This window comes from Bufo bufo, chromosome 3 (assembly GCF_905171765.1).
Source record: "Bufo bufo chromosome 3, aBufBuf1.1, whole genome shotgun sequence".
In the NCBI taxonomy this organism is placed as follows: Eukaryota; Metazoa; Chordata; class Amphibia; order Anura; family Bufonidae; genus Bufo; species Bufo bufo.
This window is the reverse complement of record NC_053391.1, coordinates 44,905,504-44,922,681: the sequence shown is the minus strand read 5'-3', so window position 1 is coordinate 44,922,681 and position 17,178 is coordinate 44,905,504. Positions and strand designations below refer to the sequence as shown.

The following is a 17,178-nucleotide window of genomic DNA, read 5'->3' as shown; positions in this document are numbered from 1 at the left end:
GATCCCCTCTCCCCTGCTCCTCCGATCGGAGCCCCAGCTGTGTAATCCTGGGGCTCCGATCGGTTACCATGGCAGCCAGGACGCTATTGAAGCCCTGGCTGCCATGGTAAGCTCCATGCTGCTGTGTGCACTATGCACAGAGCAGCAGGGACAGTGTGAGCTCCTATTCACACTGATAGAGATCAATAAATAAACATATTAATTTTCAGCAGATTTGTGTAGGAAATTTTTTTTTTCACAAAAATGAAAATTCCCAGAATATCGGTATAAATTATCGGCTATCGGCCTGAAAGTTTACAAATTATCGGTATCGGCCCTAAAAAAAATCAATATCGGTCGATCCCTAGTGTGTAATTATATATATATATATATATATATATATATATATATATATATATATTAGTAAGGTTTATGGAATATCAGGGGTGCCAAGGAGGAGCCCACTTAAAATATCACCAATTTCTACCATGTTTCCCCTGATTATTTTACTCAGATTTTGCCAAGAAAGTCATAGTGGAATAATAATGGCATATCCAGCTACTTGATAAGAAGTAAAATGAAAAAATAAAAAAGTTAAAAAAATCTGGTTAGTGTCCATTTAAAAAGAGTTTGTATGATATAATGCTATTAAAATAGGAAATAATTTTTCTTCCATGAAGCTCTAACTTTTGGTTTATGTACTGTACAACTGCAGTCCAGATATCACATGGGTCCAAAACATCCCCGTTTATGGTTAAACACTTGGCACTACTTTTTTTTATCATTGCATTGTACTTATTTTGGGCTAAAAAAAAATATATATATATTTTTCCAATAGGTCTTTATTAAAAACTTTTAGAGAGGCACTAAGGTCAGAGTTTTTTTTTCCCCTCAAAAAACAATTTAAAAAAAACAAACGTTTTGGCTGTTTTTCATTTTGGCAGTACAATACCAGTAAAAATTACATACACAAATTGTACTTCTGTGGCAGTCCGCACAGAGATAAAACTCCTATATAGGTAGTGAAACCATTATCAGTTTACTACTGCTGTGAGGGGAAGATGTCATCTGAAGAGTAATCCTCATGATAACAGTAGGTGTAGAATTGGGATAACAGTGTGGCAGCTTCATTGTTCTCGGCCTACATAAAGAGGCCCACAGATAAGCATTGCATTGATCAGAGTAATGTGTGATGCTCTAATGGAGCCACCACAGGGAGGATCTCTCCAGTCACAGTGTTAAGAGAGACTGCTGCCTGCCGTGCTAAAAGTCCAAACAAAGAGGAAGTTAAAGAGCCTGGACAGGAAGTAGAATCAAGTGACTTCAAAAATTAAAAATTATATCCAGAAAACCATCCACCCGTGTTTGTTTGTTTTTTAAATAAAAAAAATTGCATAGAATATTCACATAAAGGTTGTTAATATGTGATGAAAAAAGTTTTTGGATGGAAGTGTCTGCCTGCGTATGCACCTGACAAGCTTATTCTGTAACCCTTATTTCTGCATTCCTGAGCGATCGCCCTCATTTAAGTTGAATGCTTATCTAACTGATAACAACTTAGCTTAAATGAGTGTTTACGAGCTCTCAGGAGTGCAGGGGTAACGGTTACAGTTCAAGCCTCTGACGGATTTCATCTTGGTGGACACAGAGCAGCCAATACTATCCGAGAAAGGTGCAGGCTGTAGAGAACAAACCGGAAAAAAAGTTTTTAATCAAGACCTATTGATGAGGTTAGCCCCAAAATAAGTCCAATGTATTAATTAAAAAATATTTTTAACGCTATGTGGTTTTTAAGGCCAATAATCTGGGGGGACTAATTTCAGAGCCCAAATTTTCTTATCTAAATCTTAAAGGGTTTGTGAAGTGCTATAATATTGTACGTCCTCTGCACTGTGTAATCGTGTAGCAGCGGTGCAGTGCAACTTAAACCATTCGTCCCATTCACTTGAATGGGACGAGGAGCTGTAATTACACACGGCCGCTAAAAAGGGAGAAAGCGCGCAGTTAGGCTCCATTCACACGTCCGCAAAATGGGTCCGCATCCGTTCCGCAATTTTGCGGAACGGGTGCGGACCCATTCATTCTCTATGGGGACGGAATGGATGCGGACAGCACACAGTGTGCTGTCCGCATCCGCATTTGCGGTGCGTGGCCCCGATCTTTGGGTCCGCAAAAAGATAGAGGATGTCCTATTCTTATCCGCAGCTTGCGGACAAGAATAGACATTTCTAAAGGGGTGCCGGGCGGGAGTATTGCGGACCCGCAATTTGCGGTTCCGCAACACACCACAGACGTGTGAATGCAGCCTTAAACAGTGAAGATCATCATGACCCCTTCATAGAGCTGATCGTCGGCAGTCCTGGGAGTCGGACCCCATTGATCCGATATTGACGACCTATCCTGAGGACAAGTCATCAACACAGCACTGCATAACCTCTTTAAAAGGGGGTTTCCAGTAATTTGATATGGATGACATCAATAGCAGATCTTTGGGGTCTGACTATCGCCCCCGCTAATCTGATGTTCGGAAGTAGTTCTGCTGTTGAGAGGGAACAAGAAGTAGAGACCAGAGGGGATCTGGGAAGCACTGGCAAGGGACTGGTGATGTATCACTTAATTTATTTTAATTTTTTTTTACCATTCTGACCCTTAAAAAAATAATAAATGTTAAAAATTTAAAATACTGTCTGGACAAATCCAGACTGCCTGCAGTTACCACTAGGGGGAACACAGGAGCTCACTCGAGGGGGCTGCAGGAAGCCAGACTTATCATTTCCCTCGGTCTTGAAAGGGGCTCAGCCCTTACATGGAAACACTCTCTCACTGCAATAATAGGATGCATAACATTACCAAAAAATAAGAGCATGGGCACAATGTTTTGAAGTGCATGGCAGTTCTTCTATGGAGGAAATAGAAATGTTTGGAGTGCTACTGACCTGGTTGGGAGTCCCGGAGACGTTACACTGGCACACAATATACAAAATTACAAGTAATAATCATATAATATATATTCGGCTGCCTCTTCTTCCAAAACAATAAAGTAGGGTGACATTACCGACATTACAGACATGAGTACTCTGAAAAAAATCTTTTTCAAAAAAGGAGACCAAACATTTAGATCTCTTTGAACTTTGGATGGTGGTAGGTGTTTTTTTGTTGTTGTTTTTTGCTTTCTTCAAGATGGAAAAAAAAATTAAAAATGGAAAATAAAATATTGCTTTGTGTTAAAAAGTAAAATCCCCTCCGAATAGAAGTAATCCTACATTTGTTCATCAGTAGTGCATTTAGCAGTCACCTGCCGGCAAGTATCAGCGATGCCCCCTTGAGCGCTGGACTGCCGGGGTAAAGCTGGTACCTGGCCCGGACTCTGTATGCTGCAGCCCTCTTTCACTTGCGGGTGGGAAGACTCCACATTGTTTAACAGCCCTCCTGCCAATTCTTGTAATACGGCTTCACACTGGAGCAGCAGCTTCCCCCCTTCCGGAGCCAGGAAGGACAGGGGACACTCAGAACTGGAATATTTTGACAGGACTTGGATCTGCTCTCGGCTCAGAGACGCTTCTCGACAGACCTGGTGACACAGACCGGACAGGTTCTGCTTGGTTTCTCCCAGTGTGGACAAAATTTGGTCCCTCTCCTTCAGCAAATGCCGCTTTTCATTTAGCTAAAAGAAAAAAAAAAAAAAGAGGAAAAAAGAAAGGTCAAAATTTTATGAATATAAAACTTGAACAAAAAGGTTGATGACTCACCCTAAGGTGACAAGTGCAAATTATTTCAGGTTTCCTGTGGGCTACATAGGTACAGTTCTCGGCCCTGCCTAAATGAGAAACGTACAAACCAGGGGACCCACTATGAGCTGAAAATGCCCAAGAATTGTCAAGAACTTTGTTCACCTTTGCATTGGTGGGAAGGAAGGGGGGTTCAAAACTGAAGCCACAACACCACTGCTCCGATCCACGGTGCACAATGGACCCCAATGGCTTATAATTGTTCTACCGGGAGTCTGCTGTGATGGCAGGATTACTGATGCATTTATGTCAACAAATCTGAGCTTACACTCTACTGGAGAGAGGACCCTGCACATACAGTGCTGCCCATAATTTTACTTAGTTCCTTTTATTCAACCAGCAAGTAATTTTTTGTCGGGAAATGACATCGGTGTCTCCCAAAAGATAATAAGACGATTTACAAGAGGCATTATTGTGGAAAAAAAAACCCACATTTCTCAGCTTTTATTTACATTTGAGCAAAAAGTGTGCGCTTACTTACAGTATACAGTGTAGCGCGGTGCAGGCCGGCGGGTGACCACGGAGCGGTGAGTAAAAGCAAGCACTTCACTCCGGCTCCGTGGTCACATGGCACGAAGGAATCCTTTTTGTGTCGATTTACTCGATTCAATCGAGTAATCATTTCAGCCCTACCATAAGAGCTTACATTCTACAGGAGAGAGGTCCTCGCCGATAAGAGCTTACACTCTATAGGAGAAAGGAACCTGCCTATATGTAGTGGGACAATAGGTACATGGAACCCTTATATGACAGGAGAGGGTGGCGCTCACTTCAGTCCTCGCACATCTCTTCCCTCCGCTGTGCCAGTCATGCCATCTCATGCTGGAGTGTTATCTGCTGTACACATGAAGAACCTCCTTAGCCAGCCGCACAGTAGATAACATGCACACAGACCTGACGCTTTAGTGTCCTCCACTCAAAAAAATAAATAAAAAATAATAACCTCCCTGTGTCCTGTTGAGGTTATTAAAGGGCCCTCCACGATTACTACATGTAAACCAGGTGCACGGCTGGTTGTACCTCCATTCTTTTTAGCCTATACTGGTACACCCATATGGGCACACACAAGGGCAAAGGAATTATTCAACGGGGCATGAAAGAGATTGGAAAACTATGGCTGCCTCCAGAAACAGCGCCACTCTTGTACAGGTGAAGTGTGGGGTATGACAACTCTGTCCCAATCCTGATAGTGAAGATTTTTTTATTTTTCTACTGAAAGGGTTTTTGCCAGCTGAAATCTTCACTTTGAGCTTCATGAGGTCCTGAAATGACCCAATCTCAGATCCCTCGTCAGTGGCTCTGGGGTTTCGTGTACTGCGACGTGCACTGTCACTCGTGTAGCGTCCGCGCTTTCATCTCCTCCCAGAGCGACAAAGAATCATCAGCAAACACTATGCGTACAGAGACCCCGAGACGTATTACTCACAGCAGAGCCCATCACGTGGAGGGACGAGGATCAGATTTACCGCTTCTCCTTTTCTCCTGATCGGATGTATATTCGGGCACATGACAGCTCTGTCACTGGGAAACGCGTTAGTTTAGTAGACATCTCCGTCACTAGTGATGGCTGTCCTCTTACCACGGTGTGTTTCAGTTTCAATATTTCTGACAATTTTCCAGCACACGTCGTGTCTATTAAATCATTGTGTGCACTGTTCACACTGTAATAGTACATCGCAGGCAGAGAGTCCTTCCTGTAACCCTTCAGTGACAAGAGGAGCTGAGAGAGTTGTCACCTTAGTGCAGTGACTATGGCGGGGAGAGCAGCAACCATAAGAATAGGGGGTTCGATATATGTTGGCCAATATTGATGGGTTCAGACGACCATCTAATGTGTATGGCATCCTCCAGACAGCTTACGTCAGGGGAGCTAAGAAATGGTCATGTTGGACTTCAGCTGCCCGATCCTTCTGTTCTTGGGAGATCAGGCCGCCGCCAGTGGAGTCTGGTACCGGTGTGATATCAGAAAACCTTACCTCGGCAGATTCCCTTACCCCACGTGACTTCCAGGGGTGTGCCTCTGCGAAGGCGCAGTACCACACCTGCGCAGTGTCAACGCTCACTGTAATTTTACCTTACCCATGCTCCGGTACTGCGCATGCACAGAGGCGCACACCCCCAGCAGTCACGTGGGGTAAGGGAATCTGACGAGGTAAGGTTTTCTGACACCGGCTTCCTCCCCTCTCACTAAATGTTCAGCTGAGCCGAGTGTGCACATGTATGGGTGGACTGGCCAACCGTTAGCTCAGGTGTATGGCCAGCCTTAAAGAGGACCCGTCCCCTCTTCTGACACGTCGCTTTTAGTAACTACTTGTATTCCACATGTAATAACAATTCTGGAGCATCTGTTCTTATGGCTCTATGATGTGCCATTCCTTTATTATTGGTCCTAGAAGTTATGAATGAATTGCCAGCAGATAGCAGTAAAGGCACAGATGGGTGTTACCAGTTGGGGGAGGCGGGGCTGAAACAGTACAATCTGACACCAGCAGCACTGATTGGACAGAGTCAGACACACCCGCTATTGGTAACACCCAGGTGTACCTTTACTGCAGACTGCTGGCAATTTGTAAACCTTTAGGAGGAATAATAGAGGAATGGCACAACAGAGTGATCAGAATAGATGCTCCAGGATCGGTATTACATGGGGGATGCAGCTAGTCACTAAAACAGACGAGGAGAGGGGACGGGTCCTCTTTATGGTCTAAGAAAACTGTTCCATTCTTGTCTCACCGTATTCTGTCAGCCATAACCTTTTCGGGTGACATTGCTGTACGAAGGTTTGTTTTTTTGAGAGGCGAGCTTCATTTTTGCTATGGTTTTCATGTGAGATAACTGAGATAACTGCAGCCTCTTCGTTCTCAGGTTGGACCCATATTCGTGTTCCAGCTGATGCATTGCTAGAGAATATGTTCAAAAACTCATTTTACCATGAAGGGGACACCTCAAAAGCATCCTAAAAGCAGATTCCCCACCGCTCGGACAATACACACTTATGCTCAATGACGTTTGGCCAGATCTGGGCCCTTTCCCACCGGCCGTACACAAGTACATGGGTACTGCGGCCGTCTAGTTATTTACCAGCTTCTGGATCTCCGTCTCCAGGTTTTGGATGCAGTCCAGCTTTCTCTTCCGGCAGCGCTGAGCAGCGATCCTGTTCTTGCTCCGTCGGCGTATGTCGTGGATAAAGTCCAACTGCTCCGAGGTCAGATTGTGCATTTTTACCAGGGACTGGAAGTCGTATCGTGAGAGTGAAATTATTTTCTGTGCGTTGAATGGCAGTTTTTGCTAGAAAAAGGGAAAAAAAAAAAGAGCAATAAGTTATGAAGAAATCCAAAGATGTGGAAGGCGGCGGTGGCTGTGTGATGACGATAAAAGCCTCACTGCAACTGCCAATGCTATTTCCTGCAAATCCCTGCCGGCGGCATCGAGTTCAATGGCTCGGGTCATCTCTGGTACCCAGTTCTGCAGAATTCCTAGTCCGGACCTTACTGAGCATCAACACCGCGGTCTGTGCGCTTGGCTCCACGTTCAGATCCAACACAATGCAATCCAGCTGCTGCATTCATGCTGAAATCTTACCCATCAAAGAACTTAAAGGGGTTTTCCAGGCTTTTACTACCGATTACCTATCCTCAGGATAGGTCATCAATATCAGACACCCCCGCTGATCCGCTGTATGAGGAGACGGTGCGCTATCGATGACCTATTCACCCTGCAGAGGATAGGTCATTAACAGTAAAAGCCCGGACAACCCCTTTAAGGCACCCCACTAACCACTGGTGATGGAGCGATGATACTTTATTGATGTATTCCTGGCCGTAAATCTGGCAGGCATAGCAAATAAGGGTGCCCAGGAATTAAATATCGATGACCGGTCATCAATATCAGATTGGAGGACTCCCGACACCCCCTGCCGATCAGTTGTTTGAAGGGGATGTGTATACTAAGCACAGCGCTATACATTGTGTAGTGGTTGTTCCTGGTACTGAATGGGACCGAGCTCCACAAAAGGTCACAGGCCTAGGTAGAGACAGCAACGCTGGCCAAGGCACCACACCCCCGTCCAAAAGATGATGGGCAGGGGTGCCAGACCCCTACTGATAAGATATCCTGAGGATATCTTACCAATATTTAAAAGGAGTTGTCCGCTTGATTTAGGTTGATGACCTATCCTCAGGATTAGATCGGCGGGGGTCCGACACCCAGCGCCCCCGCCGATCAGCTGTTACGAGTGGAGTGCCGTCTTCTCTTCATTATTTACTTGTGTGCCGTCACAAGGGAAGAGACAGCTAGCTACAATGTCTGGAAAGTTTAGGAGGTCGGGTCAGTTAGTAGTCACCACATTACTACTACTGGAAAACAGCAAACGTCTACCCGATGAAGCGGAAAAAGATGGTAGACGAAGGCTCAGGGCATGGTCAGAAAAGGGCCCCACTCCACCTTTTATTACTGGGTGCCACGGATGCTTTTTTTTGTATGAGGTTTTTCAGCTAGAAGTGGATCCAGCAGGAAGGCAAAGTATACGTCCTTCCTATATATTCCCAATTCCTTTTAAATCCACTTCAGGCCTTGGCCGAAAATCCCGCAGGAAAATTTGCCTCACAACTTCGTCTAAAAAGCTCAGTGTGAACCTACCCTAAAGCTGGCTACAGACGTGAGAATTATTCTTTCTGTAGTTTGTATGAAATCTCTTTCCTTGAATAAAAAAATAAAATAAAAACTGGCCACCACTTTATGATCGTGGGGGTTGGTCTGACTTCTGGGACCTGTACTGATCCCGAGGATGAAGGGGGTCACAGTGCTGATTTAATGCTGCGTCCCTGGCTGTGCGGGGTGCTGCAGTCAGCCCCATTTACATGAATAGGGCTCTGTGGGTGTCTGAGCTGACCCCTTGCAATGAAGGAGTCCAGCACTATGGTCCCTTCAGTCTCATGATCTATCAGGGTCACACACTGATCGGTCAGTCATTTGATAAGATAGTGAATAACCTGTTAATACAAAAATATTCAGTGAATAAACCAGAAAACCAATTTACTTGGGAAAACAAATCTAATAAAAAATAAAAATAAAAAACAGGACAAAAACTATGACTGGAACCCACCTCACACTCCAGCTCTTTGGCAGAAAAAGATCCCCCGCTGTCTTCCTCGCTGTCCGTTTCAGATTCTTCCTCCAAGTTTATGGGACACACATATGGGCACTTTTCTGGCGTCGACCCCATGCTCTCGCTGTTCCTGCTCGGACTGGTGGCACAATCTTCATTACTAATGGTGTTGATAAAGGGGCATGAGACCGGATTGAGAGTGGTGAAGGTCCGTTCAGGGGTCTCGTTGGAAATGGAAATGGCAAGCCATGGACATTCAGCCCTTTTGTCCACTGTGCCCACTTCCTGCAGTTGCTTTGGAGTCACCAAATCCATTTCTTGTTGACCTGAAAATTCAGTGCGGTAGACATCGGTCCAAAAACCTTTCGCCAGATGTTCTGCCACTTCCCTCTCCACGTTACTACGCTCTTGAATGAGTTGCGGCTCCGTGGCGGGAGACATCTCTGGGTCTGTTTTTGGTAAATCAGGCGGCCGACTGTTGCTAGCTTCATTGCTGCCCCTATCTGGTAGACCTGCTGGACTGGAGCTGTTAGGTGGGTCGATGTAGTTGACGTTCCTGTATGGCTGATAAGCACATGGAAAAGGCACAGAACTGAAGTCTGGAAGCCCAGGTAGTAAAGGAAAACACGGAGGGAAGACGGCAGGAGGGGCAATTTTGTCCTCGCTGCGCATGAGGTTCTTATAAATGACATAAGTGTCCGGCGGAGGTAGAGCACTCAGTCCCACGTCAGGCTTACCTACCGGTAGGTCCTCCACCTGAGATTTTGGCTGACTGTTACCCTCTGATAGCTCACTGGAGGGTGCTGGTGATGGACTCTGAGCTTCTTGGTTGCTGGAACAGGTGCTGACGGACCGGACCCTGCCACTTCTACAAGCCTTCTGAAACTTCCTGTATTTGGGGCAGAGAGAGGAGAAGTTGGAAGCATTCTCTCTGGCAAAGCAGAACGTTTCACATGGCTGTTTTGGACTTTCCGGGGATGGGGATAAATTTTCGATCTCCGATGGACATTTGAGGTTCTGAGAAAAGTCCTCCCTCCAGATATCCTCCACTTCATGTACAACCACTCTCTGGGTTTCATCTGCTTGACGTTGATTACTCGCCTTCGGACAGAAGGACTTACAACATTTCTTTCTGGGACACTCTGAGCTTTCGGTTTTATGGTCCGAGAATTTTAACTGAAGGAACTCGAAACAGGTTTCTTCAATGTCGTGCACCTCCAGGAACTTGGCACACTTTCTGATTTCCAATAAATTATCTTTGTTGACCAGAAGTTTCGAGGTGTAGGCAAACTGAAGGAGCGGAACAAAGCCTTTCACGGTCACCTGCGAACAGAATTTGCAAGATGAAATTTAAGAGAAATTTTACAGTGAAGAAAACCTTATGTTGTGCCTACGAACTAAATTAAAGAGATATTTTTTCCCAAAAAAAATTGACTGAAAAGTAGTGAATCACATCAGATCATTTAGGTCCTTGACTCAATGACACAAGAATAAATTATTTAATCATAGAGACATGCCATGTATAGCTTGTTTTAATACGCAATCAACTTAAAGGGAGTCTGTCAAAGTTTCACCTTTTTAACCCTTCCCATAGCTTTCTAGCAGTCTTACAGTTAATGAAAACGTTACCTTTATGAGCAATCCTGGACTTATACAACCGGCAAAAAACATCTTAGTAGCATATGCAAATGAGGGCTCGCAAGTGCCCAGGGGCGGCGTTACCCTCGTAGGTGCCCTGCTAGCTCAGCCTTTTCTTTGCTTCCCCCCGTCCATCCTTTCCCTCTGCCCGCCCATCTACTTCTTGTTTCGCCGAGATCCCGCGTCTGCGCACTCAGTCCGTCGGCCGGCGCATGCGCATTAATTACTGTGATGCCGTACAAGGAATGGGCATCGCAGTGCGCATGCGCGGGATCTCGGCGAAACAAGAAGAAAGTAGATGGGCGGTCAGAGGGAAAGGATGGGCGGGGGGAAGCGACGATAAGGCTGAGCTAGCAGGGCACCTACGAGGGTAACGCCGCCCCTGGGCACTTGCGAGCCCTCATTTGCATATGCTACTAAGATGTTTTTTGCCGATTTTATAAGTCCAGGATTGCTCATAAAGGTAACGTTTTCATTAACTGTAAGGCTGCTAGAAAGCTATGGGAAGTAGGGATCGACCGATTATCGGTTTTACCGATATTATCGGCCGATATTCAGTATTTTGACCGTTATCGGTATCGGCATCTATTTTGCCGATATTCCGATAACGTATTGGGAACACAGATCGCGCTGCTCTCAGTGTTCCCTCAGCAGCACAGGGGAGAAGGAAGCAGTGTCTCCTCCCCCTGTGCTGCCGCCAATGAGAGGAAGAAGGACAAGAGAAGGGGAGGCGTTATGGCCACTGCGCCACCAATGAAGATACCTCTCTCATTAATTCATATACAGGAGACGGGAGCTGGCTGCAGAATTACATAGCCGGCTCCCGACCTCTATGAGCGGTAGCTGCGATCTGCGGTAGTTAACCCCTTAGGTGCCGCGGATCGCAGCTACCGCTCATAGAGGTCGGGAGCCGGCTATGTGATTCTGCAGCCAGCTCCCGCCTCCTGTATATGAATGAGAGATTTCTCTTCATTGGTGGCAGTGGCCACAGGATCCCCTCTCCCCCTGTTTTCCGATCGGAGCCCCAGCGGTGTAATCCTGGGGGTCCGATCAGTTACCATGGCAGCCAGGACGCTACTGAAGCCCTGGCTGCCATGGTAAGCTCCATGCTCCTGTGTGCACAAAGCCCAGAGCAGCAGGGACAGTGTGAGATCCTATTCACCCTGATAGAGCTCTATCAGGCTGAATAGGACAAGGGTTCTAGTCCCTAAGGGGGCTAAAAGTTAGTAAAAAAATAAATAAAAATATTAAGTATAAATGAAAAAGAAAGATTTACAAAAAAAAACTACACGTTAACAATAAACATATTAATTTTCAGATTTGTGGTAGGAATTTCGTTTTTTTTTCAAAAATGAAAATTCCCAGAATATCGGTATAAATTATCGGCTATCGGCCTGAAAGTTCACAAATTATCGGTATCGGTCCTAAAAAAAAATCAATATCGGTCAATCCCTAATGGGAAGGGTTAAAAAGGTGAAACTTTGATGACAGACTCCCTTTAAAGGGGTTCTGTAGTTTGTTTAAACTGATGATCTATCCTCCAGGAGCACCGCTGCCTTCTCAAACAGCTGATCGGCGGGGGTCCTGGGTGTCAGACCCCCGCCGGTCAGATGCTGATGATCTATCCAGAGGATAGATCATCAGTTTAAACAAACTGCAGAACCCCTTTAAATGCTATGGACACCTACAGAGCAATGTTTGCATATTACTCATTTTGGGCTAAAAATCTTTTTCCCAATAGATTTTTGTTAAAACTTTTCTGCCATTTCTGAGATACAGGGGTTAAATATAAGCAATAATAAGTGTTTAAGAGGTCAGGATACCAGTCATAAGGGCTACACATGAGCCGACAGATGACAGGATTCAAAGAGAGCAGAAAACAACAGCATGCAAATAGACTTTATTTTTAAACCCTCTATCACAGAAACAGCTGAACATTTTTAATAAAGACTAATTGAAAAAATAATTTTTAACCCAAAATGAATAAAATGCATTCCAAAATAATAACTGTCTCGAAAGGTGTTCATAGACTTTTTTTATGTTCCCCTTTAAAAAGGGTGAAAGGTTACCAAAACCTTCACACAAAGCATGGAAGGTGCAGGAGCACTTCTCAAGAGCAATATGCACCTTGCTTGCATCGGCTCTACTTTTGCAGCACGTGGCGTACAGATTCTATATACTTTTCTACGGATCCAAACTCCACGTGTTGCAAAAGCAGAGGGCAGATCATGCAATGGGAGGGTGCAAATCACTCTGACAAGCGCCACGCCACTGTCCTGGCAGCGGGGACTGGACCAGATTCTGAACAGAACCAGTGGGGAATTAGAGAGAGTGGCCATGGCCCATTTATTTATTTTTTTAAACTTTGTGGTCCCTTAAAAAATAAAAATAAAAAATTGGATGGAAAATGCCTTTAAACCTCTTATCTTGTAACCCTGCGTTGCGCCATTCCTCTCTACTGGAAATGTATGAATACATTGCCCTCGTCATTGGGTGTGCCCCTGCCTAACGTGTCAGACTGACAATTTATTCACACATTTCCAAGACTAAGGGTACATTCACACAACCAAAATTCTGGGTCCGCATCCATTCCACCATTTTGCAGAACAGGTTCGGACCCATTCATCTCAAGGGGGCCATAAAAGATGCGGATAGCACACAGTGTGCTGTCCGCATCCATAGTTCCGTTGCCCCGCAAAAAAACACAAAGCATGTCCTATTCTTGTCCGCGGACAATAGGCATTTTTTATATAGCATCGGCCATGTGCATTCCGCAAAATCGGGGAACGCACATGGTCGGTATCCGTGTTTTGTAGATCCGCAATTTGTGGACTGCAAAGTATGGCACGTTTGTGTGAACGTACCCTTAGGCTGACTTCACACTTCAGTTATGGTGAGCCAAAACCAGTAGTGACGCCTCCTCAGAGCTCAGGTGTGATGGAAACATCTGCTCTGAGCTGTGTTTTTGTCTCACAATAACTGAAGTGTGAACTTGGCCAAACAGAGGAATAACACAATGCAGGGTCCTAAGAAACAATGCTATTATTGGGAAGACAAGAGCTGAAAGATCCTCTTTACACGATCAAGCATCAAGCTCCATCTCCTCCACCAGAAGAAGCCACAGGCTCCTGCTCGGTGGAGAAAGGGCACAGCGGAGGACATAACGAGAGCCCTGTGTAGAAATGTTGCTTGCTTGTGGCTTTACTGCCAGCAGAAGGAGCGTGAAGAAGGCATGTGGGAGGTAAGACGATGATGGGGCCCTGCTGTGGCTGCTGGGGTACAGGGAAGGGACTGCTGACTACTTTTGATATACGGTGGTTCTTCTCATTAGTCTTGTGTATACAAATGCAAAGAAGACCGGCACTCGCTACGATGAATACAATATTATCTTTTTAATTCCCACATAGAGGAACAGATTGAGTGACGCGTTTCGACTCAACAAACGAGCCTGTCAATCTGTTTGACAAAGACTCGTTTGTTGAGTCGAAACGCGTCACTCAATGTGTTCCTCTATGTGGGAATTAAAAAGATAATATTGTATTCATCGTAGCGAGTGCCGGTCTTCTTTGCATTTGGATTGATGGGACGCCGACCCTAGACGCGTGCACCGCTCACTACACAACGGCGGTTCTACCTCTGGTCTTGTGTATACATGCGTGGACTCCATCAGTCAGACATGTACGGCTCTCACCTCTTCAGGCAGGGTTATGATCAACTCGCCATTGCTCGGCGGCACGACGCGCGATAGGAAATAATCGCTGGAGGCGGCGAGCACGGAGCGATGTGCTCTGAACCTCTGGTCCTCCACCAGGACGGTCACATCACAGAGCAGGCCCTGCTCCCGCTGGCTGTTCAGGCGAAGCAGAAGGTTTTCACCGTGGACCGAAGACTCGTAAGCAAAATCGTCGTCCTTCTTCTCACTGCTAGACATCGTGCACAGGGTACTCGGCTACCATGCTTCCCTGGAGCTCCACCACTGCAAGAAAAACAAACAGGGGGTTACTACAGCGGCTTCTGACAGGACATCCTCCAAGCCTGCTGAGGTTATTGTCAAGGATTTCCTACATAACCAGCATGGCCCGAGAGCTGCGGGCTGCCAGGAGTCGTAGTGTTGCAAACGCTTTGGTGGGAAACCAGACTAAAGAACAACTGCCCTAAACTGAAGCATCTGCCGTATCCCGACACCAAACTCAGATGTCGCACCCGATTTTATGGATACAGAATCTGAACCTTTCCCCTTCCCAATGGCACCCTAGACAAGTGCCTGTGCTCCAATTGCCAGAGATGCTAACCAAAGAGGTTCCAGCGCTGGTACCCTCTACATGTATTACAAGAATGAGCCATGTGTAATACTACATTCCCCCTGTAGTGGCCGCTGCACCTTCCCATTCGATCTCCAGAACCGCGCTGTCAGCGGATTGTTAGGATGGATTTCTATTAAAAGGGGGTTTGATGGGAGTTCAATACTGATGACCTACCCCTCCCCTCGATATCTGACTGGTGGGGGGGTCCGACACCTGGAACCCCTGATGAACAGCTATTGGCGGAGGCTGTGGCACTCTGATGAATGCTGCAGACTCTTCACAGCGCCGCACAGTGGCTGTGCTTGGGATTGCAGCCCAGGCCCATTCACTTGAATGGGTCTGAGCAGCAAATGGTCTAGGATGAGGCCACGGCTCTCGCTGGAGCACCACAGCATGTTCAAACAGCAGACACCCACCAATCTGCGGCCGATGATGAAGTATCCCGAGGACAGGTCATTAATCTACAAATCCGAGAAAAGCTGTTTAAATAGGAGGTCAGGATCTTCAGACGTTATGGCTCCCAACACACCTTGTGCCACATAAGTAGAGAGAATGCTACGTCGCCAAAAGGCTCCCATTAAAAAAAAATAATAATAATTTAGAAGAAAATTAAAATGCATACTGCATGTTTTTTTTTACTGTGTGCCTTCGTTCAGGGAAGCATAGTATTCCCATGAAAAGGGCGCTATTTTGGCGTATACCATGTGCATGGGCGTCTGTGGACAAGATGGAGGTAGGTCACGTATACCTTCTATGTGCATAGAGCCTACAATCATTCGTGTGGGGTGTATAGCAAAGCAGGTTCGCATTCTAGTAGGTGAGGGCAGTGTGCCAGTGTACTGCCAGTCCCCTCTTCTCACACTGGCAAAAGACGGCAGAGATTGCGCGCTGCCATCAGTTATAAATTATGGAAAGATTCATGAAAACATGTCGCCAAAAAAACAAATATATATATATATAAAATCTGCCCATTAGCCGGGCCGTCTAATTGTGCCACAAGGGAGGCAGAGAAAGACCGGGCAACAGACAGCGGGCAGCCGGCTTCATACATGATTAATGTGCCGACGCAGATGTCCCAGCATTTCAGGCCAAATCCGTCCAAGTGAATAGTAGAAAACTTTCACCGGAGTTCTTTTTTTTTTTTCACTACTGGAAGATATTACATATCTGACACCAATTAGGTTTTATTCTCCACTCACATCACAAAGCCTCGTGCACACGAACGTATTATTGGTCTTATTCCTGTCAATTTCTACTATTGGGAGTGTGAAAAATGTGCCATGCGCGTGGACGGTATCCGTATTGTGCCCATCGTGCGCAGGAGGCCCTGTACAGCTGCCCGCGCACATTACATGAACACTGGCTGGATCGTCAGACCATCCGATGTGACTCTCTCACAGTGCTAGATGACGTAGCAAACAAGGATCAGGCATGCTGGATTTCAATACGCCTGATCCTTATGTTCTCGGGGGGAGATAAACGCCACCATAAAAACTATATGGTTGGCACCATGCTGAAAAGGACATGTAAACCGCAGCCTATTGGCGAGAGCAACCGTCAGAACTTGGAAGTGGCCATACGCATTAAAGGGGTTGTCCAGGATTTTAATGTTGACGATCTATCCTCAGGACAGGCAATCAATAGCCGATCGGATTGACTTCAATGGGAGCAGCGCTCCTTCCACTATACAATGGATCATGGACCTGTGGAGGAGCAGTGTCGCAGCTACTGCAGAACAGCTGAATGGAGGGGATGCGGAGTGTCGGACCCCCTATCCTAAGGACAGTCAATTAATATTCAAATCCCTTTAATTGAGGCTGGAAAGCCCCTTTAATTGCAGCCAAACCCACAGATTTCGACGGGATTGCCTAACCATCAAATGTGTAAGAGTGTGCCCTGACTTCTCGCCATCGGAAGGAAGAGGGACTGGGCAGATGATTGTGTTCACAGGGGAGAAAAGCAACCGCCAGAACACCTGCATACTTGGCTGAGAAGAGGGGGGGGCAGAATCTGTGATGAAAAGTAAGGCTTCAATGTTAAAGGGGGTTTCCAGGATGGTTTAACAATATCAGATCGGCGGGGTCCCCAGAGTGCTGCGGTCTCCTTACAGCGCCTTACATAGTATAGTGGCTGTGCTTGGTACTGCAGCTCAGGCCCAAGCACATCTATCTCAGACTATCTGGACACGAGCGGACGATAGTGGATTAGCACAAACACAGGGGAATCCCACCGCACCGCCCGCGATCGAGAATAAAGGGAAGGAAAAAGACGACAACGTCTCTGCAATCTCCTCCGAGTCTGTGAAATGTAACGAGGGGAACAAGAAAAGTCAAGACCTTTCTATTTGCTTCAGTTTTCCACC

At 46.1% G+C, this 17,178-nt stretch overlaps 1 protein-coding gene across 2 annotated transcripts in view; it reads right to left on the bottom strand.

Moving 5' to 3' along the window:
• Positions 1–2,292: 2,292 nt before the first annotated feature.
• Positions 2,293–17,178, bottom strand: part of BACH1 (BTB domain and CNC homolog 1) — a 35,586-nt gene continuing 20,700 nt past the window's right edge. For both annotated transcript variants that reach the window (XM_040423174.1, XM_040423173.1), the window contains exons 2-5: positions 14,204–14,488; positions 8,872–10,197; positions 6,849–7,055; positions 2,293–3,643 (exon numbers count right to left, since the gene is read on the bottom strand). In XM_040423174.1, the coding sequence (XP_040279108.1) occupies positions 3,239–3,643; positions 6,849–7,055; positions 8,872–10,197; positions 14,204–14,443 (2,178 nt within the window). In that variant the 5' untranslated portion in view covers positions 14,444–14,488 and the 3' untranslated portion in view covers positions 2,293–3,238. The remainder of the gene's footprint in view (positions 3,644–6,848; positions 7,056–8,871; positions 10,198–14,203; positions 14,489–17,178) is intronic.